The sequence below is a fragment of the Theropithecus gelada genome, chromosome 4 (genome assembly GCF_003255815.1).
Source record: "Theropithecus gelada isolate Dixy chromosome 4, Tgel_1.0, whole genome shotgun sequence".
Taxonomy (NCBI): Eukaryota; Metazoa; Chordata; class Mammalia; order Primates; family Cercopithecidae; genus Theropithecus; species Theropithecus gelada.
In genome coordinates, this window is record NC_037671.1 from 28,776,726 (window position 1) to 28,802,182 (window position 25,457).

Sequence of the window (25,457 nt, forward strand, 5' to 3'; positions counted from 1 at the left end):
TCGACCAAAATGTATTAAGTCTCTCCTCTTTGGAAAACTCAGTTCTATTAAATAGGAGGATGGTGGAAAAGGGACCCAAAGGGAACAAATATACCCCATCTCCATGAAGATTATAATAACTCTGAGAGACCCCAGAAGGGCACAGTGCTGTCAGTGAGGCATGTGGGGTGTCAGGATCCTTATAAGAAGGGACATTGATTCTGATTAAGGATGAGGGAAGACATAGGTGACCTCAGCTGGGCTTGAAGCATGAGGAAGATTTAATGAGCTTGATTTGCTTATCAATCAAACAATAAAATGTAAAGTTAAAAGTTAAACCACTGAGCCAATAAAATCCTCCAAGCTGGTAACATAAGGGCTAAAGGTTTTGGGTAATTATTTACCTCCCAGAATTAGACAATTGCAAAGAGCTTAGAGAAATTTATTTGAAAGGAATGAGGATCCTGCACTCTTCCTCCCTCAGGTTAGTTAGCTTTCAAACTTTTACACTTAATATTCTGCTTTTGAGATGATGGGAATGGGTCTTTTTCCATTAGAGAGCAGCTTAATTTGCTGTTTGGGGGCAGAGACTGTGGGAGTGGAGAAGAGAATGCCTGTGTCCTGAGATAATTCTGGTAAGTGAGAAGGGATGTTGCATTAAGTGCCATGGAACTACAGGGAATAAATTCAAGAGAATGAAATTTTCTAAAAGTATAGCTGAACAGAGACAGACAGACAGACACACACACACACAGGCACACAGAGAGACAGAGGAAGAGGAAGAGACAGAGAGAGGAAGAGAGAGAGAGAGAAGAAGAGAGAGAAAAACTAAATGATATATTTGGATTGCTTTTGTGAAATATATTAATTTTTTTAAGCATTGATCAAATCCACAGTGCAACAATAAATGCCAATACTGAATTCTCACAGAGGAAGATTTTCATCATGCCTAAAATATCAGTCAAAACCAAACTGTTCTGGTTTGGTTCCAGTGAATTTATGGGAAAGCAAAATAAATGAAATCTAACCTGGCTTTGGGAAGTGGTTAATGATGAAGAGTTTAGGGCAGAGGACTTTATTTGCAAACTGTGAGTGAGAGCCATGGGCTGTTTCTCATAGGGAGGAAAAATGTTCAGTGCTGAGACCACATAAGCCGACATTTGAGCTATTAATAGCTCTGCACAGCACCTTAAGGAAAAGTCTCATTCTACAGTGAACTGATGACTAGCAGAGGAACAGGATGCATATGAATCCAAAAAGAACGGATACAAGCAGTCTTGACAAGAAAAACTGATGAGAAATTGATATAAGAATGGCTGGCTCCATTTCTTTGCTGTTTTTTCCTCATTTACCTGGTTTCAAAATAAATAGATAAGGCTGATGACTTACAAATTTATATTTCTACCAAGGCCCTTCTGTTCTTAGCTATGGACTCACAGACACAAAACTCACCTGTCAATCTTCCCTTCTGAGTCTAACAGGAGTCTCAACCCCTATGTCCAAAATAAAGTTCTTGCTTTTCCTCTGAAACCTGCTGCCCTCCCTGTTCATTTCCCCAACTTTGAGTGCAACACTTTCACTCATTTGCTCAAGTCATAAGTCTGGAAGTCTCTGATGATTCTTCCCTTTCTCTTGTTCCCATATACACCTCATTAGCAAGTCTTAGTGGCATATCTCCAAAACAGGTCCTGAATGTGGTCTTTTTCACCACAGCTAGCCTAGCCCATCCACCATCAACACTTGCACAGGTCAAGAAACAGCTTCTTGTTCCGTCTCTTGGTTTTCAATCTTGTCCTTTATAGCCCATGTGCCACACAGTGGCCATAGTAAATCCAGTCCCCTTACCTGGCCTATAAGACCCAAAATGGTCTGGTCCCTGCCCACCCCTTTGATCTCATTACCTACCATTAACCTCCTCATTCACTCTGCATCGCCACGCTGGACTACCTTCTGCCTAGAAAAACGTGACAGACTTGCTGGTTCCTTGGCCTGGCATGTTCTTGCTCAGTGCTGCCTCCTTCTCAGTGTTTCCATTTCAGCTCAAATATAACCATTTCACACAACCACACTAGGTAAAGTGGTTAGACTAAGCAGAGTGCTTGCCCTCCTCTCCTGATGCTAATGACCTAGTTTCTGTCAGTGCTACTCTTGTTTTTTCATACCATGTGGCATTCTTACTTCTTTTATTTCATATGTGCCCCTCCTGGGATGTAACTTTCTCACAGGTGTACTGTCCGTGCCTGCATCCCTTGCTCCACAACAGCACTGTCCTCCCTTCGCCCTCGGCTGTCTGTTCCCACTGCTCTCATTAACGTCAGCAAAACCATGATCGCCCATTACTGAAAAAACTGGCAATTGATTGCTGGTTATAATAAGCATAAGGAGAGGGCAATTTAATGATTACTAAGTCCTTCAGTCATGCAGGAGATGGAGCTATGAAAGCACAACATTGCATTCATTGATTCAATAAATGTTTACTGAATCAATGAATGAACTTGTGGTCAGTGAACTCTTAGATGTTGGGACACTAGAAGAGTCTGTATGGGTATAGCCTGTGGGAAAAAATGTTACCCTGAAAGCTATGTCTTTAGTTCTTGTGACTGATACGAGTTTTTCAATTCAACTAATTGCCCTGAGGTGTGAAAATAAATCATAAGCAAATTATTTTTCCAGCAGACTATTCAGTCCCCTCATTTTACCAAGTTTCTTTTCAGAGTTACTAGAACTATTCCATTTGCCAACGAGTATTTGTTTGGATTTTAATTCAATTTTGAGTGTGTTTTTGAATTTCAGTGCAGACTAGAGGGCTCCATGGTCTAACATCTGTGGTTTTGAAGGACATCATTGAGGCAACTTCTCTGTCAGTTGCTCACTTATCAACTTTAGTGGTGACATTATGTAACATTTCCACTTATCTTTAAACACAATAGCACCAAAGGATCAGGTCTATTTTCTTTTATATTAATAAGAAGAGTCCTTCACAGAGAGCACATGGAAAATGATTTCATTTCACCAGCACCTACTGCTTATCCCTTTACATTTTATTCCTTTACGTCTGCTTGGTGTTGTAACTTCATCGTATCCTTTACATCTGCTCGGTGCTGTAACTTTGTATCTGCTTGGTGCTGTAACTTCTCTGATCATTTTCAGTAGTAATGGGTTTATTGTTTATTTGTAGTCTTCAAATAATCTCATTTTGTAATTAATGGATCCAGTCCAGTGAAAACCAGAAAATTCCAAACTTGATCTAAAAGTAAACCTTCATTCTCCTGCCCCGCCACCCACGACTCCAGCTTGGTTCTGGGGAGGGAAGGGATCATTTGGTTGGCTTCTTGTTCCCTTTCTCTGTCAGCAACTACTCTGTCAGCAACTACTCTCACCCCTCTTGCTAGCTGTCGCTTCTGATCTTTCCATGGCTGGTGGGTAAGGAGTTAGAAGCAAGAAGCAGGAAGTGTCTTTCTTAGCCGGAACTCTTGTGCCTTGGCATTGGTGGTCTCTGGGTTGGATGAATGTTCAATGCTGAATCCTTTATTGTACCCCAGTGGTGGCATCCACTAGTCCTCCCATGTCAGGGGTGATATGTGTTCACTAACTCAGCAGTTAGGGTTCCTTTCTCAGGTGCTGGGCATCAGACAGTCTGTCCTCTCTTTTAGGGTCATGTGGCCTCTCCAGACAGTTCTCATTTTAAGAGATTGTAAACTGGATTTTTCCTGAGTCATCCATATCTGGTTCATAAGGGACCTGCTGGTCTCTACCTGTGCGTCTTCACCCCTGCTGCTGTGGGATGTATCACAGCCTCCAGTGCGGTGTAGACCTTTGCTGTGCTCTGCAGCCTCAGACCAGGAGTCACCACCTCATGCCCTTAGATTCTGAGGCATGTGTCACTCACCTTTACATACACACAAGCACACATACATAAGGGACATAGGTCAAGCTCCCTGAATGACCCCCTTGCGGGCAGCTCCTATCATTTGACTTGAAGTGACGGGGCAGTGCCCTCCTCATTTCTTTCCTGGAGTGAAAATGAATACCTGACAGAGAATACCAGCAACTGACTCTAAAACACTCACCTTCTTCATCTCAGCCTACCTGTGTCCCTGAAATTTATTTTTAATTACAGTAATAATTCAAATTACATTATTGTTGTCACACATGTAAACAACAAAGACAAAGTTCAACTCCTGCATGGCCATTCCTGCCCTCCCCATTCCTTTGCACAGAGAGTTTCTATTTCTTCCTGGTTTAATCTAGGAGGGTTTTATGTTTCCAGGAATTTATCCGTCTCCTCTAGGTTTTCTAGTTTACACGCGTAAAGGTGTTTATAGTAGTCTTGAATGATATTTTGTATTTCTCTGGTCTCAGTTGTAATATCTCCCGTTTTGTTTCAAATTGAGCTTATTTGGATCTTCTCTCTTTTTTCCTTGGTTAATGTTGCTGGTGGTCTGGCAATTTTATTTATCTTTTCAAAGAACCAGCTTTTTGTTTCATTTATTTTTTGTATTTTTTTGTTTGTTTGTTTCAATTTCCACTTAGTTTTGCTCTGATCTTGGTTATTTCTTTTCTTCTGCTGGGTTTGGGTTTCGTTTGTTCTTGTTTCTCTAGTTCCTTGAGGTGTGAACTTAGATTGTCTATTTGTGCTCTTTCAGACTTTTTGATGAAGGCATTTAATGGTGTGAACTTTCCTCTTAGCACCGCTTTTCCTGTATCCCAGAGGTTTTGATAGGTTGTGTCATGGTTGTCGTTCATTTCAAATAATTTTTAAATTTTCATCTTGATTTCATTGTTGAGCCAATGATCATTCAGGAGCAGGTTATTTAATTTCCACGTATTTGCACAGCTTTGAGAGTTCCTTTTGGAGTTGATTTCCAATTTTACTCCACTGTGGTCTGAGGGAGTACTTGATATAATTTCGATTTCCTTAAATTTGTTGAGACTTGTTTTGTGGCCTATCATATGGTCTGTCTTGGAGAATGTTCCATGTGCTGATGAATAGAATGTATAGTCTGCAGTTGTTGGGTAGAGTGTTCTGTAAATATCTGTTAAATCTATTTGTTCTAGGATATAGTTTAAGTCCATTATTTCTTTGTTGACTTTCTGTCTTGATGACCTGTCTAGTGCTGTCTGTGGAGTATTGAAGTCCCCAACTATTATTGTCTTGCTGTCTATCTCATTTCTTAGATCTAGTAGTAATTGTTTTGTAAATTTAAGAGCTCCAGTGTTAGGTGCATATATATTTAGGATTGTGGTATTTTCCTGTTGGAATAGTCCTTTTGTCGTTATATAATGTCTCTCTTCATCTTTTTCAACTGCTGTTGCTTATAAGTTTGTTTTGTCTGATATAAGAATAGCTACTCCTGCTTGCTTTTGGTATCCTTTTGCGTGGAATATCTATTCCCACCTCTTTACCTTAAGTTTATGTGAATCCTTATGTTTTAGGTGAGTCTCTTGAAAACTGTAGATGCTTGATTGTTTACCTGTCTTTTAAATCTTTATATGCTTTTATATATGTATCCAATTCTTTGATAACCGTGTAGTATTCAGAAAATATCTGCATTTAATTATGCAAATATTAAATAATCATTAGTTAGTTCTTGACTTTTTGCTTTTACAAATATTGCTTTAAGGAGTGTCCTGAAACATACTATTCTGTGTGGCTGTGCCTATTAGTCTCTGGTACACACCATGAAGCAGCAATACAAGTGAGAAGATGCAGCTTGACTTCCTGAAATAATAGCTCATTTCCCCACATTTTTGACTAAGCTTGGTGGTAACAGTCTTTTAAAATGTTTATGAAAAGTAATAGGTAAGAAATAATAGGATCTTGTTCTTTTAATATCCATGTCCTTGATAGTGAAGTGATGCACATTTTCCCATGTTTGTTCTTAATCTATATTCATATTCGTTCCAATAGTTTCCTACTTTTTACCAATTTACTGTATTTTATTTTTTTATTAGCTAGAAGTTGAACAATTACTACTTCATATCTGATAGAATGCTGTAATCAATTTCTCCCCTTCTAAAAGTGATCTTTTATGGTATCTATTATTATCAAGTCATCTTTTATGGTATCTATTACTATAAATAAGTTTTGTTCTTTTTGTGTCCTGCAGTATCCTTAAATATGTTTAGGTGTAGATTCTTTTCATTTCCCTAGCTTGAGACTCATTTTGATTCCTGAATCTGAGAAATCTTATGGTTTCATCTATTCTAAAAAATTCCTATCTGTTATTTCCTAAAGTATTGCCTTTTCTCAATTCTCTTTATTTTGTCCTCCTAGAAGTCCTATTCAACATACATTGGACCTTTTCACTCCATTTTCCAGTTTCTTAACTTTGCTGTCATCCCTCATCATCTCACTGAGCTTTATTCTGTATAATTTACATAGCTCACTGCCTTTGATTTTGCTAATTCTTTCATTAGCTATGTCTAGTCACTTAGTTTAAAATTTTAATGCCCAATTATTTTTGTATTTCAAGTAGTATCTTTCTTAAATCTGCTTGTTCTTTTTGGTATCTTTTAATGTTTTAGGGTCCATATTTTATTTCTTCAATTATTTAAAGCATACTTATGTAATGTCTTTGTCAGTTTATTCTATTTTTGGAAGTTCTCAGTAGTTTAATTTTGCTATGCGTTGAGTCTGAAAACTTGTTTTGGATGGATCATTTCTTTGAGTGTTTATAATTTTTTATTTTGAGCTCATAATATATAGAGCTTCATGTGCAGTAATTCTGTGTAATCTGTTTTGAGCGAATCAGACTGGGCTTGATTCTTTGGTCAGTTTTTTAGCTGGGGATGAATTCTCAGACAATGAAGGAAATATGAATTTCAACCCTCAATTCTCCATAACCTAGATATGAACTTTCACAGTTTTCAGGTAAAGTACTTTATTTTCAAACCACAACTCAGGACAAAGAGGGTTGTCCCTGTTATTGTTGAAAGGGGAAGAGCCTCTTTAACCAAGTTTTGAACCCCTTTGAGGCATCTAACTGTATATTAGAATCTCCCTTATAATCGCCTCCCTGGCATGGGCCTACGGCTTCATCCTTCATCCCCACAGGGGCTTAGATTTCAGGCCCCCACATCACTGAAATTGATGCTTCTGTGCCCCAATCTCATGGTCACTGAAGTTAGCGCAGACATCTAACTTGATGGATGTATCTCTTACTGTCTTTGCAGCTATGTAAAAGGGTGTTTGCTATATTTTATGTAATATGTATAGGCGGTTATAATAGTTTTTCAGGTAATTTAATCCACTCGAATCTCCTAGATGAAATTGCAAATAAGGTTGTCAACTTTTCATGTCCATTTAATACTAATATCAATTTAGAGACATGGGAACACAGAACTAGAAAGGCTATTACAATTTATGAAGGCAATCCAGGCCAGATTCCTCACTTGTGAGACACAGATACTAAGACCCAGGGTAAACTGCGACCTTTCAAAGACCAACCAATTGGTTAGTGATAAAGCCAGGATGACAAATTAGTTTTCACGAACCCTAATCTAGCACTTTTCTTATAGAACAACATTTGCTCCTAGTTCTTAGAAAGAATTGGGGCGGTATCATTTAAGATTCTCTCTGTATTTGCTTTTGCATTCTTTTTATTTTAGTAAGTAAATGTCAGTCCCTGGGAAGAGAGAACCAAAATGTCTACTGGACCAGATGTCAAAGCTACAGTGGGGGACATTTCCAATAATGGCAATTTAAATATGGCTCAAGAGGAATGCTCCAGGAAAGGTAAAATCATGCACAGTAATCTGGTAGTAAATAAAACTAGGATCTATGGCACCTTGACTTGTGTTAGTAAATAAAACTAAGATCTGTGCCATCTTTTGTTGATACACATCATTTTCCTCACTACCACCAATTGCCAAGAATTCTATATGGCTATAAATAGTTATTGATAATTATTTCATTTCTCACAAGAAACTTTGAAGGTATATAAGACAGGCAGGTATCATGACATTCTTTAGAGATGAAGGAAAAAAATCAGAGCAGGTTCTAAGTAGGAGATATAGAAACCAACCTTGGCTTGTCTGATTCTAAGCTCAAGACATGTCCCATTGGTTCTCTCTGCTCGTGTTAAATCCAAACCTGACCCCGATCTCAAAATAGGCCTTTTGTTTCTAGCATGTCATAGAAGTCACCTTTCTTCCTTTCTCTTATCTATATTAAAATATCATGCTTTTTATAATATGCATTAAGGGAAACGGTAGAACATCTTATTTTACCCTAAATGCTTAATGAGTTATGACTATGTTATCCATTAATTCTTTTAAGGATATAGTCATTTCATAAGATAATGCCTTTAAAAGGCAAAACACTAACCAAGATGGAATGCTTTGTAATACTCAACATTTTAGCCAGTTTGTCTGTTTTGTCTGTTAAGAATTATGCATATCTTCAAGAAAAGAGATTTCTCCTAATCTCGTCCATCACAGAAGAAATCAGGAAATTTGCATATTAGTACTCATCCTACAACTAGTCACCATTGGACCCAGAATTAATACTGTTCCAGTAGTCTTGGCTGAAGGTCTCATCTGTTTCTAAGGACTTCAGAGTCTATTAGACTATACCATTGGCCAAATTATTTTATCATTCTGTCTCTCCCTCAAAATTGGTAATGTGAAGAACTTGTGAGTAAAATTTTACCAAGGTACAGTATGGCATACTGGATAAAAGCACAGGTCAGAAATCATAATGCTTGAGTTTGCAATCCTGATACTGCCATTTTTGAGCTCATTATTACCACTCACATAGTGTCCCTTCCTCAGCCCACCTTTTGGCAGTCATTGGGAAGTTCATCTATAATTTGTCTAAAGTGGAACCCCTATGGTCTTCCTGGTTTCTTCTATAGTCTCCTACAACATCTGGCCTACCATGCCACCCAGTCCTCTGGTGACCACTCTGGGCTATAGCTATACTGGACAACAACTTTGTAACCAACTTTACCCCAGCTTGTTGTTTCAAACAGCATCATGCTATTAACACTCATCCTTTTTTGGCAGTCTCATCCTACCTAATAAGGCAGAACCCCAGCTACTCCTCCAAGCCTTACCAAGTTATTTTGTTGTGTATACGAGTATTTCTCACAAATGCTTAGGAATAAACCTTGCTGATTGCTTCGTCTGTTGGTGTCCAACATCAGTTTTCCTCTCATCTCCTTCTCTGGCTCATGCTTACTGGGCATGGCTGGATCTTCTGTATCAGACTCCCAGGGCACTACTGGGGCTTTCTCTGGGTACCAGTACTCCCATCCCCAAAGGCTACTGATGTCTTTGCTGTGCTTCTAAGACACTTAGTGAGCTGAATCCAGGTGTTTCATGGGATGTGGAGAAATGCCCCCTCCCCCATTATCTGGTCACCTGGTTACACAAAGGAACTGCTCCAATAACCTAGAAACCTTGAGTGAAAAAACCTGGGCCTTCAGGTTCTGCCTGAAGATCAGTAGTTTTTCTCTCTCAGGCTCAGTTAGGGATTTCTGGGGCCGGGCTGGAGACAGACATCACTTTGACCTTCTGATCCCCTTTCCCCCAGAGGTCCATGAGCTTCTGTATCAGTCTGAGTTATATCACAAAATCAAAAGCAAATCTAGGTATTTCTGAGAAGAAAGATTAATATAGGGGACTGGAAGATTCCACAGATGTTGGAAGGCTAGGGAAGCAAAAGTCAGGTTGGTTACTTTCAGAAAATCCGGGACATTACACTGCCAATGATCCCAGCCATGTGCATCACAAAGTGGATGTTTTTGAGACGGACCCCTAAAGTCACAGGCAGAAATCCCATGTCTAACATGACTGATTCTCGCTTACCAACCTGCAGCTGCCTCCAGAGCATAGTGGTTTCTCACTGAGTTCAGCCTGACACATTGTGCCAGAATGTCCTCATTTGTGGAATCTGAATGGAATCCTGAGGATTGTAGCTTCCAGATATTTGTGCCTCTGTTACTGTGGAGACCACAGAAGGGTGGGAAAGGCACTGAGAACAATATCAGGGACAGTGTCCTTTCTCCATATCAAATGTCTGCAGGGAAGACATATTGCCCCCCTCCATGGGGAAGAATGCCATCAGAAGGCCCATTTACGATAGCACCCCCTTCTGAAAGCCGTGGAAATGAGTAAAACAAGCACGACACTTGAGAAAGTATTTCCATCTAGGTTGAAACTAAGGAATTATTCCTACCACACACTAGAAACTCCAAGTCTTGCAGACAGATTTAATACACTTTGGAAGAAATAGAGAGAGGAGCCAAGAGCTGATAAAACTCCCATCTTTGAGGCATGGTGCAGTGTTACAGCAAGAACAAAGAGGATGCTGTGGAGCTTCAGCTCGTGCTGCCCAGCTTGGAGTGGCAGTGTCCAGAAGCTGGGCAGACCACAGACTCCATGAGCCCCTCAAGGGTCTACAGTGCTGGGATGTGCTGGGTGAAGCGTGCATGGGCCCACGTTCTGCAGCTTTCCCCTCACGCTTCACTGGCCTTTCTGATCTGCAATTTAGCATTAGGGGCCAGTGCTACAAAGCAGAGGAAAATATGAATGATTGCAGAAATCAGCTTGGAAATTTGGAAGACGTTCTCTCAAATTATATAATGTTATTGCCGAATTAAAATGGTATAGTAGTTAGCTTCCCTTGAATTGGTGAAGGAATTTCCTACCTCCTCCTCCCCACCTGCTGCCACCAGCCCACCCACATACACCACCGCATCATAGCTGGGCTTCAAACCAGCATGGATGGCCCTGTGCAGGGGTTTCAAAATGTGAGAACAAAATCGCACATGACTGGCTTTTATAGTCCAAGGCTGTAGGGGTGGACTACAAGGAACCTACGTAAATATGTTTGCAAACATATTTACGTAGAAAGAATAAGGTAAGGCATGTGTTAGATAGAAGAGAAATCAACAGGTACACTTATGAAAGATCACAGTTCATTATAATAGCTGTCACATAATGAGCGCAGGCCGTATGTTAGACCCTGTTTTAAGCAGTTTGTATGTATTAATTCATTGAATTCTCACAACAATCCTTCAGGGAAACTGCTACTAGCATCATCCCCATTTTGTTGGAGCCTGCTAGGCACAGAGGGATGAAGTAACATATCTTAATCATCCAGGCATAAAGAGGTAGCAGCTGGATTCAAATCAGCTGTTGTTAGCCTTTACATCACACTGCTGTGCTTATATTATTACGGGGAAATTGAGGAATATTTTCATTTTCAATTTCTTAAAGTTCTCAATGACAATAATAATAATAAAGCATAGAGTGTAGGAAGTAAATCAACAGAAGAATATGGAGGAAGTCCCTAATATAGAGGAGAAAGGAAACAAAGGAGGAAAAAAATGTCAGTGCGGAATTAAAATGGAATTAGCAGCAGCAAGGAGAAGACAGATTTGAAAAAGGGAAGAAAACAGAGATTGTATAATAAAAAATGAAAACTAGTTAATTAAACATCCAATTCACCGAGCCTACAACTTTAAGGAAATTACATAGAAAAATGAAATAGACAACTTAAATGTAGAAAATAGTGTGAACTCAAATCATTAAAAAATTGGATTAAAAATATATACAAGAGCTGATTCTTTGATAAAAGAAGATGCCACTCAATGCAATAAAACAATCCACTACTCAGATTAATCAGGCAGAGATATTAAATACAAGCAGTTATGAGAAAATAGGAGACAGTAGCGTCGAAAATGTATAAAAGCTAATTATAGGGAAAGTACATAAGTAAATGATTTTCTAGGAATTAAAATTTATAATTATAAAAACTTTAATTACATAATCATAATTTACTTATTAAAATTTAATATTTTAAATATAATTTAATTATAACTGTAGAAATTATGATTTCTAGGAATTATACATTTTGTGTTTCTAATTTATAAATCTGAATAAAGAAAAAAATTATACATGTCAAAAAACATCTAAGAAATGAAGAAACTTGTCAAAAAGTTATTCGTTTTAAAACACAGAAACAAATGAAAATATTCTAGTAGTTTCACTAGAAAAATTATATGAGAGTTTTAAGGAGCAGAAAATGCCTATTTATCCTGTGCAGAAGAGTTCCAAATAGTTTATATATAGCACTCTATCTTCTGAAAATGGAGCTTAGCTCCTTACTCCTTAAGTGTGACTGGTGCTTGTGACTTCTTCCAGAGTACATTTGTACATATTAATTCATACAAAACATTAAAAGGAGAAAAAGAAAAAAGAGAGTAATTTTACAGTGGAGCAACCTGACAAACACTACCTCAAGCCAGGGGACCAAGATCAACTCAATAGTAAGAAGCCTTGTTGACAGTGTGTGGCCATAATATGATGTGACGAGAATGGCAGTTTACCTCCACGGCCTTCCTCTCAAAAACACATAATTCCAGTCTACATGAGAAAAATATCAGACAAATTTCAATTAAGGGATGCTCCACAAAACACCTGACTGGTGCGTTTCAAAACTATCAAGGTCTTTAGACATTTTCAACTACAAGGTATTTAGAATACATTTTAGAAACAAGGTAAGTCTGAGAAAGTGTCATACACAAGAAGAGTCCAAGGAGACATGACAACTAAATGTAATGTGGTTCTCTATATGGGATTCTGGAACAGAAAGGACATTAGGTAAAACTAAGATAGCTGAATAAACTGTGGACTTTAGTTGTTAATAATATATCACTGTAGGTTTATTAATTGCAACAAACCATAAGATATTAAACCATAAGATATTAATAACAGAGGAAATTTTGTGTGAGATATAGAGGAACTCAATAATTCTATAAATCTAAAACTGTTCTAAAATCAAAAATTTATTAAGAAGAAAAATGGCTATGTACCTAAAACATTTCAGGTCATAGATTGAGATGGAAGCTTATAACTTAAAAAAAAATCAAAGCTAGTATAGCAAAAAATAACACACCTGTATACATAAACAACATTTTAAGCTCAACTATACACACTAAATAAAATTCTAGCTAAAACACTAGCCAAATACATCATGTTTTTAAATTTTGTAATAGCCTATTAAGAATAAGAAGAGATCATCCCAATAATACAAAGGTGGTAGGCTATTATAATTATAATGAACTTACATAAACTTATTCAGTTGTTATCACAGTGCCTTGATGTAGACTTTATTATTAATTCCATTTTTCAGGCCAAATTTAGGGGCCACAGAGAGCTCAGTACCTTGTCCCAGAACACACAGCTGTAAGTAGAACACACAAGCTGGAATTGGAATGCAGGTGTCTGATTCCAGGATTAAAATACATTTTATAAAACTTATGTATTCCCATAAAAATATTTAAAGGTAGTAACAGAGTAGTTTAATATAATTAAAGGACATGTCATACCAATAACCAGCAGCATACCTAATGGTGTAATGTGAGAAGCAGTCTCAGTAAATGCAAATATAGCTGAGGTGTCCATTCTTACCATTCCTGTTTTGTCCATTTTTTTGAAAATACCAGTGAATGAAATTACCCAGGAGAATGAAATAAGTGTTGCAAATAGTAAACATAATCAACTACATTTTTCATTATTTGTACATAATTTGTCTTTCTTTATTGAATCAAAACCCAATGGGGAAAAACCTGATGAAAATGATAGGAAAAAGAGCTCAGTTACAAAACAATAAAAAGTACTTTACAAAATTTGTGAAGGCCTTAACTGAAAATAACTATTAATTGCAACAAACCATAAGATATTAAACCATAAGATATTAATAACAGAGGAAATTTTGTGTGAGATATAGAGGAAATTTTGTGTGAGATATATATAAAATTTCGCCTTGGACTGAGTAAAAGACCAATACTAGTACATGGGTAGGTATCCCTTCTTGACTAGAAGACAATACTATAAATGTGGCAATCCTTCTGAATTTAATCTGTCATATCAATATGACTGATCAAAATTCCAATGTAGATTTTCATGGATGGTGCATTGGCTGGGTTGGGGATAGGGAACTAAATGCTCTCAGAGTTGAACCAAAGGTAAGAGCTGGAACTTAGCAAGAGCATTACTACACAAAACGAAACCATGCTGTTCATTCCAAGAGCATTTGCTCCCTTTCAGAGCCAAGAAAATGGCATCTTCATACCTTGTGATCATACATTACCTTTGGGATTTCTCTACAGGGATAGTGGATGAACTCTTCCCGCTGTTGTCAAACTAATGTATTTGGACTCAACCACAGGGATATCCCCAGAGTTCCTATGGAACACTAGCAAATTTTGTGTAAGCATAGATTATAGTATTAAGATGAAGTTTAAATACTTCTATGATCTAACCATCGCCTATTTTTCAAATTTCATCTCTCCCCAGCCCCAGACAAGCTAATCTTCCATGTTTCCTGGTTATAAATGGCACATCCAGCTATCCCAGCTGCCCAAGCAGGGAACTTGGGAGTCATTTCCAGCAATTTCCTTTCTGTCACTGTCCATATTCAATCGGTCACTGCTCCCAGCCAATTCTTTCTCTAAATCAGTTTCTTCCCATTCCCATTCTAATCTTCTCATCCCAGAGCCCTGCCTGAAAAGCTCTCCCCTAATGTTTGTTCTGACCAACTCCACACATTCTTCAAGTCTCTGTTTGAGAAATGCTTCTGAGGGAGCCACCTCCCCCATTACCTCCCAGGGGACAGAAGTCCACTACACAACTATAGAGGAATGTCTCTCTCTCTCTGTATTTCTGCATCTCAGACAGATACCAATCCTCTCCTTCTTCCAGACTTAGGGAGAGTGGGAGAAAAGCATTCTGATTGTGACTTTGCATGCCCTTCTCCTCTCAGGCTTTTGTTCAGTCCGACATGGGCTGGCCCTCATCTTGCAGCTCTGTAATTTTTCAATTTACACCCAACAAATGAACTTGAGCATTGCCATTCCGGCTATGGTGAACAACACAGCTCCACCTAGCCAGCCCAATGCCTCCACAGAACGGCCCTCCACTGACTCCCAGGACTACTGGAATGAAACTCTAAAAGAATTTAAAGCAATGGTAAGTTTAATGAGACTCTGGACTCTTTCTTTGACTCAAATAATTTGACTTAAAGACTTAGAGTGAGATTCATTTAACCACTAAGTATTTTTTTTTTTTTTAAATCGTATTTTAATTTTATTTTTCTTTTTTTTTTTTAATTTATTTATTATTATCATACTTTAAGTTGTAGGGTACATGTGCATAACGTGCAGGTTTGTTACATATGTATACTTGTGCCATGTTGGTCTGCTGCACCCATCAACTCGTCATTTACATCAGGTATAACTCCCAATGCAATCCCTCCCCCCTCCCCCCTCCCCATGATAGGCCCCGGTGTGTGATGTTCCCCTTCCTGAGTCCAAGTGATCTCATTGTTCAGTTCCCACCTATGAGTGAGAACATGCGGTGTTTGGTTTTCTGTTCTTGTGATAGTTTGCTAAGAATGATGGTTTCCAGCTGCATCCATGTCCCTACAAAGGACGCAAACTCATCCTTTTTTATGGCTGCATAGTATTCCATGGTGTATATGTGCCACATTTTCTTAATCCAATCTGTCACTGATGGACATTTGGGTTGATTCCAAGTCTTTGCTATTGTGAATAGTGCTGCAATAAACATACGTGTGCATGTGTCTTTATAGCAGCATAATTTATAATCCTTTGGGTATATCCCCAGTAATGGGATGGCTGGGTCATATGGTACATCTAGTTCTAGATCCTTGAGGAATCGCCATACTGTTTTCCATAATGGTTGAACTAGTTTACAATCCCACCAACAGTGTAAAAGTGTTCCTATTTCTCCACATCCTCTCCAGCACCTGTTGTTTCCTGACTTTTTAATGATCGCCATTCTAACTGGTGTGAGATGGTATCTCATTGTGGTTTTGATTTGCATTTCTCTGATGGCCAGTGATGATGAGCATTTTTTCATGTGTTTGTTGGCTGTATGAATGTCTTCTTTTGAGAAATGTCTATTCATATCCTTTGCCCACTTTTTGATGGGGTTGTTTGTTTTTTTCTTGTAAATTTGTTTGAGTTCTTTGTAGGTTCTGGATATTAGCCCTTTGTCAGATGAGTAGATTGCAAAAATTTTCTCCCATTCTGTAGGTTGCCTGTTCACTCTGATGGTAGTTTCTTTTGCTGTGCAGAAGCTCTTTAGTTTAATTAGATCCCATTTGTCAATTTTAGCTTTTGCTGCCGTTGCTTTTGGTGTTTTAGACATGAAGTCTTTGCCCATGCCTATGTCCTGAATGGTACTACCTAGGTTTTCCTCTAGGATTTTTATGGTATTAGGTCTAACATTTAAGTCTCTAATCCATCTTGAATTAATTTTCGTATAAGGAGTAAGGAAAGGATCCAGTTTCAGCTTTCTACTTATGGCTAGCCAATTTTCCCAGCACCATTTATTAAATAGGGAATCCTTTCCCCATTTCTTGTTTTTCTCAGGTTTGTCAAAGATCAGATGGCTGTAGATGTGTGGTATTATTTCTGAGGACTCTGTTCTGTTCCATTGGTCTATATCTCTGTTTTGGTACCAGTACCATGCTGTTTTGGTTACTGTAGCCTTGTAGTATAGTTTGAAGTCAGGTAGCGTGATGCCTCCAGCTTTGTTCTTTTGACTTAGGATTGTCTTGGAGATGCGGGCTCTTTTTTGGTTCCATATGAACTTTAAAGCAGTTTTTTCCAATTCTGTGAAGAAACTCATTGGTAGCTTGATGGGGATGGCATTGAATCTATAAATTACCTTGGGCAGTATGGCCATTTTCACGATATTGATTCTTCCTATCCATGAGCATGGTATGTTCTTCCATTTGTTTGTGTCCTCTTTTATTTCACTGAGCAGTGGTTTGTAGTTCTCCTTGAAGAGGTCCTTTACATCCCTTGTAAGTTGGATTCCTAGGTATTTTATTCTCTTTGAAGCAATTGTGAATGGAAGTTCATTCATGATTTGGCTCTGTGTTTGTCTGTTATTGGTGTATAAGAATGCTTGTGATTTTTGCACATTAATTTTGTATCCTGAGACTTTGCTGAAGTTGCTTATCAGCTTAAGGAGATTTTGGGCTGAGACAATGGGGTTTTCTAAATATACAATCATGTCATCTGCAAACAGGGACAATTTGACTTCTTCTTTTCCTAACTGAATACCCCTGATTTCTTTCTCTTGCCTAATTGCCCTAGCCAGAACTTCCAACACTATGTTGAATAGGAGTGGTGAGAGAGGGCATCCCTGTCTTGTGCCAGTTTTCAAAGGGAATTTTTCCAGTTTTTGCCCATTCAGTATGATATTGGCTGTGGGTTTGTCATAAATAGCTCTTATTATTTTGAGGTACGTTCCATCAATACCGAATTTATTGAGCGTTTTTAGCATGAAGGGCTGTTGAATTTTGTCAAAAGCCTTTTCTGCATCTATTGAGATAATCATGTGGTTCTTGTCTTTGGTTCTGTTTATATGCTGGATTATGTTTATTGATTTGCGAATGTTGAACCAGCCTTGCATCCCAGGGATGAAGCCCACTTGATCATGGTGGATAAGCTTTTTGATGTGTTGTTGAATCCGGTTTGCCAGTATTTTATTGAGGATTTTTGCATCGATGTTCATCAGGGATATTGGTCTAAAATTCTCTTTTTTTGTTGTGTCTCTGCCAGGCTTTGGTATCAGGATGATGTTGGCCTCATAAAATGAGTTAGGGAGGATTCCCTCTTTTTCTATTGATTGGAATAGTTTCAGAAGGAATGGTACCAACTCCTCCTTATACCTCTGGTAGAATTCAGCTGTGAATCCATCTGGTCCTGGACTTTTTTTGGTTGGTAGGCTATTAATTATTGCCTCAATTTCAGAGCCTACTATTGGTCTATTCAGGGATTCAACTTCTTCCTGGTTTAGTCTTGGAAGAGTGTAAGTGTCCAGGAAATTATCCATTTCTTCTAGGTTTTCCAGTTTATTTGCGTAGAGGTGTTTATAGTATTCTCTGATGGTAGTTTGTATTTCTGTGGGGTCGGTGGTGATATCCCCTTTATCATTTTTAATTGCGTCGATTTGATTCTTCTCTCTTTTCTTCTTTATTAGTCTTGCTAGTGGTCTGTCAATTTTGTTGATCTTTTCAAAAAACCAACTCCTGGATTCATTGATTTTTTGGAGGGTTTTTTGTGTCTCTATCTCCTTCAGTTCTGCTCTGATCTTAGTTATTTCTTGCCTTCTGCTAGGTTTGGAATGTGTTTGCTCTTGCTTCTCTAGTTCTTTTAATTGCGATGTTAGAGTGTCAATTTTTGATCTTTCCTGCTTTCTCTTGTGGGCATTTAGTGCTATAAATTTCCCTCTACACACTGCTTTAAATGTGTCCCAGAGATTCTGGTATGTTGTATCTTTGTTCTCATTGGTTTCAAAGAACATCTTTATTTCTGCCTTCATTTCGTTATGTACCCAGTAGTCATTCAGGAGCAGATTGTTCAGTTTCCATGTAGTTGAGCGGTTTTGATTGAGTTTCTTAGTCCTGAGTTCTAGTTTGATTGCACTGTGGTCTGAGAGACAGTTTGTTATAATTTCTGTTCTTGTACATTTGCTGAGGAGTGCTTTACTTCCAATTATATGGTCAATTTTGGAGTAAGTACGATGTGGTGCTGAGAAGAATGTATATTCTGTTGATTTGGGGTGGAGAGTTCTATAGATGTCTATTAGGTCTGCTTGCTGCAGAGATGAGTTCAATTCCTGGATATCCTTGTTAACTTTCTGTCTTGTTGATCTGTCTAATGTTGACAGTGGAGTGTTGAAGTCTCCCATTATTATTGTATGGGAGTCTAAGTCTCTTTGTAAGTCTCTAAGGACTTGCTTTATGAATCTGGGTGCTCCTGTATTGGGTGCATATATATTTAGGATAGTTAGCTCATCCTGTTGAATTGATCCCTTTACCATTATGTAATGGCCTTCTTTGTCTCTTTTGATCTTTGATGGTTTAAAGTCTGTTTTATCAGAGACTAGTATTGCAACCCCCGCTTTTTTTTGTTCTCCATTTGCTTGGTAAATCTTCCTCCATCCCTTTATTTTGAGCCTATGTATGTCTCTGCGTGTGAGATGGGTCTCCTGAATACAGCAGACTGATGGGTCTTGACTCTTTATCCAGTTTGCCAGTCTGTGTCTTTTAATTGGAGCATTTAGTCCATTTACATTTAAGGTTAAGATTGTTATGTGTGAACTTGATCCTGCCATTATGATATTAACTGGTTATTTTGCTCGTTAGTTGATGCAGTTTCTTCCTAGCCTCGATGATCTTTACATTTTGGCATGTTTTTGCAATGGCTGGTACCGGTTGTTCCTTTCCATGTTGAGTGCTTCCTTCAGGGTCTCTTGTAAGGCAGGCCTGGTGGTGACAAAGTCTCTAAGCATTTGCTTATCTGCAAAGGATTTTATTTCTCCTTCACTTATGAAACTTAGTTTGGCTGGATATGAAATTCTGGGTTTAAAATTCTTTTCTTTAAGAATGTTGAATATTGGCCCCCACTCTCTTCTGGCTTGGAGAGTTTCTGCCGAGAGATCTGCTGTTAGTCTGATGGGCTTCCCTTTGTGGGTAACCCGACCTTTCTCTCTGGCTGCCCTTAAGATTTTTTCCTTCATTTCAACTTTGGTGAATCTGGCAATTATGTGTCTTGGAGTTGCTCTTCTCGAGGAGTATCTTTGTGGCGTTCTCTGTATTTCCTGGATTTGAATGTTGGCCTGCCCTACTAGGTTGGGGAAGTTCTCCTGGATGATATCCTGAAGAGTGTTTTCCAACTTGGTTCCATTTTCCCCCTCACTTTCAGGCACCCCAATTAGACGTAGATTTGGTCTTTTTACATAATCCCATACTTCTTGCAGGCTTTGTTCATTTCTTTTTCTTCTTTTTTCTTTTGGTTTCTCTTCTCGCTTCATTTCATTCATTTGATCCTCAATCGCTGATACTCTTTCTTCCAGTTGATCGAGTCGGTTACTGAAGCTTGTGCATTTGTCACGTATTTCTCGTGTCATGGTTTTCATCTCTTTCATTTCGTTTATGACCTTCTCTGCATTAATTACTCTAGCCGTCAATTCTTCCACTTTTTTTTCAAGATTTTTAGTTTCTTTGCGCTGGGTACGTAGTTCCTCCTTTAGCTCTGAGAAATTTGATGGACTGAAGCCTTCTTCTCTCATCTCGTCAAAGTCATTCTCCGTCCAGCTTTGATCCGTTGCTGGCGATGAGCTGCGCTCCTTTGCCGGGGGAGATGTGCTCTTATTTTTTGAATTTCCAGCTTTTCTGCCCTGCTTTTTCCCCATCTTTGTGGTTTTATCTGCCTCTGGTCTTTGATGATGGTGATGTACTGATGGGGTTTTGGTGTAGGTGTCCTTGCTGTTTGATAGTTTTCCTTCTAACAGTCAGGACCCTCAGCTGTAGGTCTGTTGGAGATTGCTTGAGGTCCACTCCAGACCCTGTTTGCCTGGGTATCAGCAGCAGAGGCTGCAGAAGATAGAATATTTCTGAACAGCGAGTGTACCTGTCTGATTCTTGCTTTGGAAGCTTCCTCTCAGGGGTGTACTCCACCCTGTGAGGTGTGGGGTGTCAGACTGCCCCTAGTGGGGGATGTCTCCCAGTTAGGCTACTCAGGGGTCAGGGACCCACTTGAGCAGGCAGTCTGTCCCTTCTCAGATCTCAACCTCCGTGTTGGGAGATCCACTGCTCTCTTCAAAGCTGTCAGACAGAGTCGTTTGCGTCTGCAGAGGTTTCTGCTGCTTTTTTGTTGTTGTTGTTGTTGTTGTGTAGCTGTGCCCTGTCCCCAGAGGTGGAGTCTACAGAGACAGGCAGGTTTCCTTGAGCTGCTGTGAGCTCCACCCAGTTGGAGCTTCCCAGCAGCTTTGTTTACCTACTTAAGCCTCAGCAATGGCGGGCGCCCCTCCCCCAGCCTCGCTGCTGCCTTGCCGGTAGATCACAGACTGCTGTGCTAGCAATGAGGGAGGCTCCGTGGGCGTGGGACCCTCCCGGCCAGGTGTGGGATATGATCTCCTGGTGTGCCTGTTTGCTTAAAGCGCAATATTGGGGTGGGAGTTACCCGATTTTCCAGGTGTTGTGTGTCTCAGTTCCCCTGGCTAGGAAAAGGGATTCCCTTCCCCCTTGCACTTCCCAGGTGAGGCGATGCCTCGCCCTGCTTCAGCTCTCGCTGGTCGGGCTGCAGCAGCTGACCAGCGCCGATCGTCCGGCACTCCCCAGTGAGATGAACCCAGTACCTCAGTTGAAAATGCAGAAATCACCGGTCTTCTGTGTAGCTGGCGCTGGGAGTTGGAGACTGGAGCTGTTCCTATTCGGCCATCTTGCTCCGCCCCTCAACCACTAAGTATTTACTGAACATGTACTATGTGCCAGGAATGGCACAAGTACCTAAGTATCAGGCCAAGCATGGTGGCTCACACCTGTAATCCCAGCACATTGGGAGGCCGAGGCGTCCTTACTAAAAATATGAAAGTCAGCCAGGCATGGTCGTAGGCACCTGTAATCCCAGCTACTCTGGAGGCTGAGACAGGAGAATTGATTGAACTGGGGAGGCGGAAGTTGCAGTGAGCAGAGATCGTGCCACTGCACTCCAGTCTGGGTGACAAAGAGATTCTGTCTTAAAAAAAAGAAAAAAGAAAAGAAAAGAAAAGAAAAGAAAGGAATAAAGAACATAATAAGTATCTAAGGGGATTGCGTCACTACTTAGTGTCTATGAGTGTAACCAGGGGCTAAGTTAGAATAAATGAAAAATTTTACCATTTAGGGGACATAAATTCTTCCCCTACAATGATGAAAATCTGTACAAAATATATTTCACAGATTTGTCCACTTTCTCTTCCTTCCACATATTTTTTAAATTACCTTGCTTACGATGCTTTCTTCTTTATAGACTTTGTTTCTTTACGAGCTCTCTTATATTTTAATTTTTGGTTAATTGTGTCAGGGTGAGTGGAAAGAGTATGTTGGGCATATATTTTAAATACATGATACTGGTATATTGGGGCAACTGAAGAGATGTAAAAAGAAAGATAACTGCCAATTATTTTTTTGCCTCTCAAGGCCTCACAATGAAAACTGTCAATTCTTCAACTAAAGACAAACAGTAACTCTCTTTGTCGTCTAGGCCCCTGCATATGACTGGAGTCCTGAAATCCAGGGAGTCATCCTCAGCTCCCTCAACTATGGCTCATTCTTGGCTCCAATCCCTAGTGGCTATGTGGCTGGAATATTTGGAGCCAAGTATGTGGTTGGTGCTGGCTTGTTTATTTCTTCATTCCTGACCCTCTTCATTCCACTGGCAGCTAATGCAGGAGTGGCCTTGCTCATTGTCCTCCGGATTGTACAAGGCATAGCCCAGGTACCAAGATATTTTCCAGGTATAAGTAGAATATAGGTTCCAGAATGACCTCAGATCTCCAAGAATGGAATTTTTCCTCCCAGGTTATGGTATTAACTGGTCAATATTCAATTTGGGTCAAATGGGCTCCCCCACTGGAAAGGAGTCAACTCACCACCATTGCTGGATCAGGTAATTGATACCCTAAACCCCACTTTTTATGCACTGTCCAAGAGAACTCAGCAAAGTCCTGTCAATAGAACCAAGATCTTATATATCAATCACTCTGTCTTCATAGTCCTTGCTTTAAAGCACTACCCCATACTGCCTTTCTTGATTGTAACTGAATGACCTGAATGCTTACTATGTGCCAAACATTCTTGTGTTTTGCACATATTTTCATCTTATCCTCAAAGCAATTTTATAAGTCAGCTGTATATAATTACTTCCATTTCACATATATGGAATTTCAGACACAAATAGAGTAATAACTTGTCCAAGATCACATAGTTACCAAGTGAAGGAGCAGGATTTGAACCTAGATAGTTTGACTTGAAACTCATACTTTCCCTCACTGTGCAACTCAGCATTGTAGAAAGCACATAGAGCCCCAAGATGGGTCCTCTCACCCAGAACATCCTCGCTTTTTCTGTTCAGGGTCAATGCTGGGGTCCTTCATCGTTCTACTCGTTGGTGGTCTTCTTTGCCAGACCATAGGATGGCCTTATGTCTTCTATATCTTTGGTGAGTTTGCTTTTCAAATCTCAAATTTTTATGACAGAGAATTCTGTGATTCAATTTGTCTATGGTTAACCAAATCCTAATAGATATGGATATTTACATAGCTAAAGCTGGTAGTGTTCAGAGTCAACTGTGTTTAACATTTAAGTTTCAGCAGCCTTGAGTGTGTAGGTAGAACAATCTTATGACGTTAGAGGCATCATAACATTCCTTACTGCTTCTAAATTTAACCTAAAGGAATTCAGAGCAAATTATTTCATAAGATGTTGAAATCTGGCCGGGTGCGGTGGCTCAAGCCTGTAATCCCAGCACTTTGGGAGGCCGAGACGGGCGGATCATGAGATCAGGAGATCGAGACCATCCTGGCTAACCCGGTGAAACCCCGTCTCTACTAAAAAAAAAAATACAAAAAGCTAGCCGGGCGAGGTGGTGGTCGCCCGTAGTCCCAACTACTCAGGAGGCTGAGGCAGGAGAATGGCATGAACCCAGGAGGCGGAGCTTGCAGTGAGCCCAGATCGCGCCACTGCACTCCAGCCTGGGCGACAGAGCGAGACTCTGTCTCAAAAAAAAACAACAAAAAAAAGATATTGAAAATGTTATCTTAGGCTAGGCGTGGTGGCTCATGCCTGTAATCCTAGCACTGTGGGAGGCTGAGGCAGGTGGATCACATGAGTCCAGGAGTTTGAGACCAGCCTGGCCAACATGGTTAAACCCCATCTCTACTAAAAATGCCAAAATTAGCCGAGCATGATGCTGCATGCCTGTAATCCCAGCTACTCAGGAGGCTGAGGTGGGAGAATCGCTTGAACCCAGGAGGTGGAGGTTGCAGTGAGTCGAGATCACGCTACTACACTCCAGCCTGTGTGACAGAGTGAGACCCTGTCTCAAGAGACAAAAAAAAAAAAAAAAAAAAGAAAATGTTATTTTAGTCAGACTACATTTTAGTCATGCTTTTTAATTTAATATATTCTTTAAAATTTCTCCAGCTATTATTATGGCAAAAACCACAATTACTTGGGTGCACCAACCTAGTATCATAGCCAGAAAGTTGTGTGACTGTGACCTAATCATAGGCAAAATGCTAATTAGAGTAAGAATCAACCAGTCGAGGCTGCAGGACAGGGCAGATTATGTAAGGTTCAGAAGCAGACATAATATACAGAGAGATGCTACAGAAAGGTTCCAAAGACACATGGAAAGTTCCAGAGGCAGTATTTTACTATGTTACAGTTTTACCTTCGTGGAACTGTGGTTGGAATCCGCTTAGCTTCTGTCAGCTAAAGTTTGTTCAATATTTGAAACATTCTCCAAAATCCCACCCCTAAATTGTTTATGGTAATTCCTTATAGTCCCACTAGTGTGTTCATTAGCGGGCAGGCCTCTTAGATCAAGGGTTTCTGTAAAATCAGGTCAATATATTCACCAAAAAAAATATGTAATGATTCCACAGCACACCAACCTTCAAAGTTTTTATCATGAAAACATTCAAAGGGCAGATTACAAAAATTATTCAAACAACGAGAAAATCTTACTGTGCTTATGGTTTCGAGAAACAGTAAGGAGCATATACACAATAGAAACTCACTCAATATTTGTTGAATAAATATTAACATCCTCCAACTCCAATGTGCAACATTGCTAATTTTCATATCTATCCCTCCCCACTTGATTAAGTTCCCTGATGGCAAAATTGTGTCTTTGTCATTTTATATTCTTAAAATGTAGCAAAATGCCTGGTGTATAGTGGCTGCTGTATGATATTTGTGAAGGAATTTGTAAATGACATGCTAGCCAAACAAAGAGAGCTCATAAGATTTCTTAAGATTCTAAAAAGGGAATTTGAAGATGGGCCATATTTCCACTCAATACTGATAATGTTAAATCCCCAACTCTGTAATAATGTATATATCAGAAAAATGTCTTTGCTGAGGATTAATTTCATTTCATGTCTAGAAATTGGGTAATTAATTCCACATAATAGTGTACTGCTTCTCACTCATATGTGCTTTGAGGAAGATAAGAGATAGATATGGAAAGGTTTAATGATGAAAGGAACTCTGCAAAGCATGACTAGCAGGAGGGATGCCGACTGGTATGTGAATGGTGAGGGCATTTTCAAGCATGTGGGGCAAACATGCTACTAACTTGTAAGTGTGCTATAGCTTTAATAATAGTGCATTTCAAAACCTCCCAAAACTCAGTGGTTTAAAACAATAATCATTTATTCCTGTGGTTCTTTGTGGGACAGCTGGGTGGCTCCACTGTCTGTGTCTGTCATCTGCCTTGGTTAAAGGATGAGCTGGAGCATAGTCTTCCAATAGCAGTGCACAAGACCCAAGAGGATAAGTTTAAAAAGAAATGTTTTTTAATGCCTAGACTTGAAACTCCTCTATGCCATTGGCAAAAGCAAGTTGTATGGCCAAGGCCAAAGTCAAGTGGTGAGGA

The 25,457-nt window shown here is 39.4% G+C and overlaps 1 protein-coding gene across 2 annotated transcripts in view; it reads left to right on the forward strand.

The window, feature by feature from the left end:
• The first annotated feature begins 379 nt into the window (after positions 1 to 379).
• Positions 380 to 25,457, forward strand: part of SLC17A4 (solute carrier family 17 member 4) — a 33,363-nt gene continuing 8,285 nt past the window's right edge. Inside the window, exons 1-7 of one of the 2 annotated variants that reach the window (XM_025383433.1) lie at positions 380 to 463; positions 7,591 to 7,717; positions 14,103 to 14,202; positions 14,756 to 14,961; positions 22,059 to 22,292; positions 22,376 to 22,463; positions 22,929 to 23,015. In XM_025383433.1, the coding sequence (XP_025239218.1) occupies positions 14,827 to 14,961; positions 22,059 to 22,292; positions 22,376 to 22,463; positions 22,929 to 23,015 (544 nt within the window). In that variant the 5' untranslated portion in view covers positions 380 to 463; positions 7,591 to 7,717; positions 14,103 to 14,202; positions 14,756 to 14,826. The remainder of the gene's footprint in view (positions 464 to 7,590; positions 7,718 to 14,102; positions 14,203 to 14,755; positions 14,962 to 22,058; positions 22,293 to 22,375; positions 22,464 to 22,928; positions 23,016 to 25,457) is intronic. The other variant, XM_025383432.1, reaches the window with a different exon arrangement.